Source organism: Egretta garzetta, unplaced genomic scaffold (genome assembly GCF_000687185.1).
Source record: "Egretta garzetta isolate BGI_Z169 unplaced genomic scaffold, ASM68718v1 scaffold56, whole genome shotgun sequence".
Lineage (NCBI taxonomy): Eukaryota > Metazoa > Chordata > Aves > Pelecaniformes > Ardeidae > Egretta > Egretta garzetta.
This window is the reverse complement of record NW_009260182.1, coordinates 7627409-7629021: the sequence shown is the minus strand read 5'-3', so window position 1 is coordinate 7629021 and position 1613 is coordinate 7627409. Positions and strand designations below refer to the sequence as shown.

The 1613-nt window shown below is 62.6% G+C and overlaps 1 protein-coding gene across 1 annotated transcript in view; it reads right to left on the bottom strand.

The window, feature by feature from the left end:
- NFKB2 (nuclear factor kappa B subunit 2) overlaps window positions 1–1613 on the bottom strand; it is a 10448-nt gene that overhangs the window by 5426 nt on the left and 3409 nt on the right. The window contains exons 6-10 of the mRNA XM_035897402.1: window positions 1010–1116; window positions 695–853; window positions 484–588; window positions 112–339; window positions 9–32 (exon numbers count right to left, since the gene is read on the bottom strand). Of these exons, the coding sequence (XP_035753295.1) occupies window positions 9–32; window positions 112–339; window positions 484–588; window positions 695–853; window positions 1010–1116 (623 nt within the window). The remainder of the gene's footprint in view (window positions 1–8; window positions 33–111; window positions 340–483; window positions 589–694; window positions 854–1009; window positions 1117–1613) is intronic.

Here is a 1613-nt window from a genome sequence, read left to right as displayed (position 1 = left end):
TGTTTGGCGCTCCCTCTCCACTTCTTCCTTATCTGGGGGGAGAGAGAGGTAGCGGGGTGAGTGGCAGCCCCGGTGGCGGGGGGCACGCCAGCCTGCCCGGGGGGTGCTCACCTTCCACCACGGGGTAGTAGGTGAACTGCTTGGAGTCGCTCACGTCGCCCCCCCGCTTCCGCTTCAGCTGCAGGAAGACGGTGACAGGACCGCCCCCCCCTGCCTGGGGGCATGGCAGGATGCCCCCCTGCCTCCCCCATACCTGCTTGTGCACATCAGTGGGGGAGAAGTCCCCAAAGGCCTGCCAGCCGTTCTCGTCATCCTCGTAGAAACGCACCTCAATGTCATCTGGGGAGAGAAGGGGCGCTGGCACCACTTGTCTCCCCGCCTCGGCCAGACTGCAGGGACACGGACCCCCGGCCACCCAGGGGCCCCAGATTTCTCCCACCACAGCCCCTCCAGAAGGTTTCGGCTGGAGGGAACAGGTTTTACCTTTCTGAACTTTATCACACAGCAAGTAGACCTCGTCCCCTCCCCGCACTGAGCCTGCTGTCTTATCCATCCGTGAGATCTTCAGGTTGGAAGCTCCTGGGGACTCTGCAAAGCGAGAAGAGACGCTGGGAGCTGCCGTGGCAGACAGAGCATCCCTCACCTCCTTACCCCGTCTTGCCCTGTCCCCTCCCCGGCCTGGTCCCATGCTCACTGCTGTCATGGATGGGGTCCGAGATGACGGGCTGGAGGGCTAGCGTGAAGTTCCCGCTGCTGTCACGGAGGTAGGCAGTGAAGCGCAACCGCACGATGCTCAGGTCCATCACTTTCTTCAGCTCCTTTGCCTCCAGCTCGATCTCACGCAGCTCCGCTTCTGCCGGGGCAGGGGTAGATGCCATCGTCAGGCTGGGCAAGGGGACAGGGCTCCAGGTCCCCCTACCCATCCCTCACCAGGACCCCTGTCACCCCACAGGGGATCCCTGCTCCCCCTGGGGCACCGAGTCCCACCGTGCCCCCAGGCTGCCCTCACCTGTCAGTAGATGGCTCCTGTTGCGCATCTTCTGCTGCTTCAGCTTTTCCTTCATGATCTCCATCATGTTCTTCTTGGTGACGTGGAGCACACCGAGGTTGCTGAACCTGGAGGAGAAGAGGGATCCCACTGGAATCTTGGGAGCGCCCTGGCTGGGAGCAGCCAGCCTTGGGGGGGCGCACAGGCTCCCGTGTGCTGAAGGGAAGGAGCTGAGCAAAGCAGAGAGTGGTGCCGCTCAGGGCAGAGGGGGCTCAACGTGTGCAGAGCAAAGAGGAGCAACTGCAGAAGGGAGGGAAGAAGCCCAGAAAAGAGGTGGCTGGGAAACTCCAGGCTCCCACAGGTGACTAGGCCAAAGCGGGGGACCAGGAGGGCTGTAGGCCAGAGGGATGCAGATGGGACCAGGCTGAGCCAGCAGCTGGGGCTGGATTTACAAGAGCTGCAAGAAACTTCATATGCAGCAGTGAAACGCATGCAGCTCCGGCCCCTCCTGTCCTGCTCCAATAAAAGACCCTGGGAAAACACCCTCTTCTCCAAACCAGGCTGCCGGGCCAGCAGTGCCAGGGCACACGGCCAACTGAGCAGCCAGGCGCTTGCCCGCTCACTG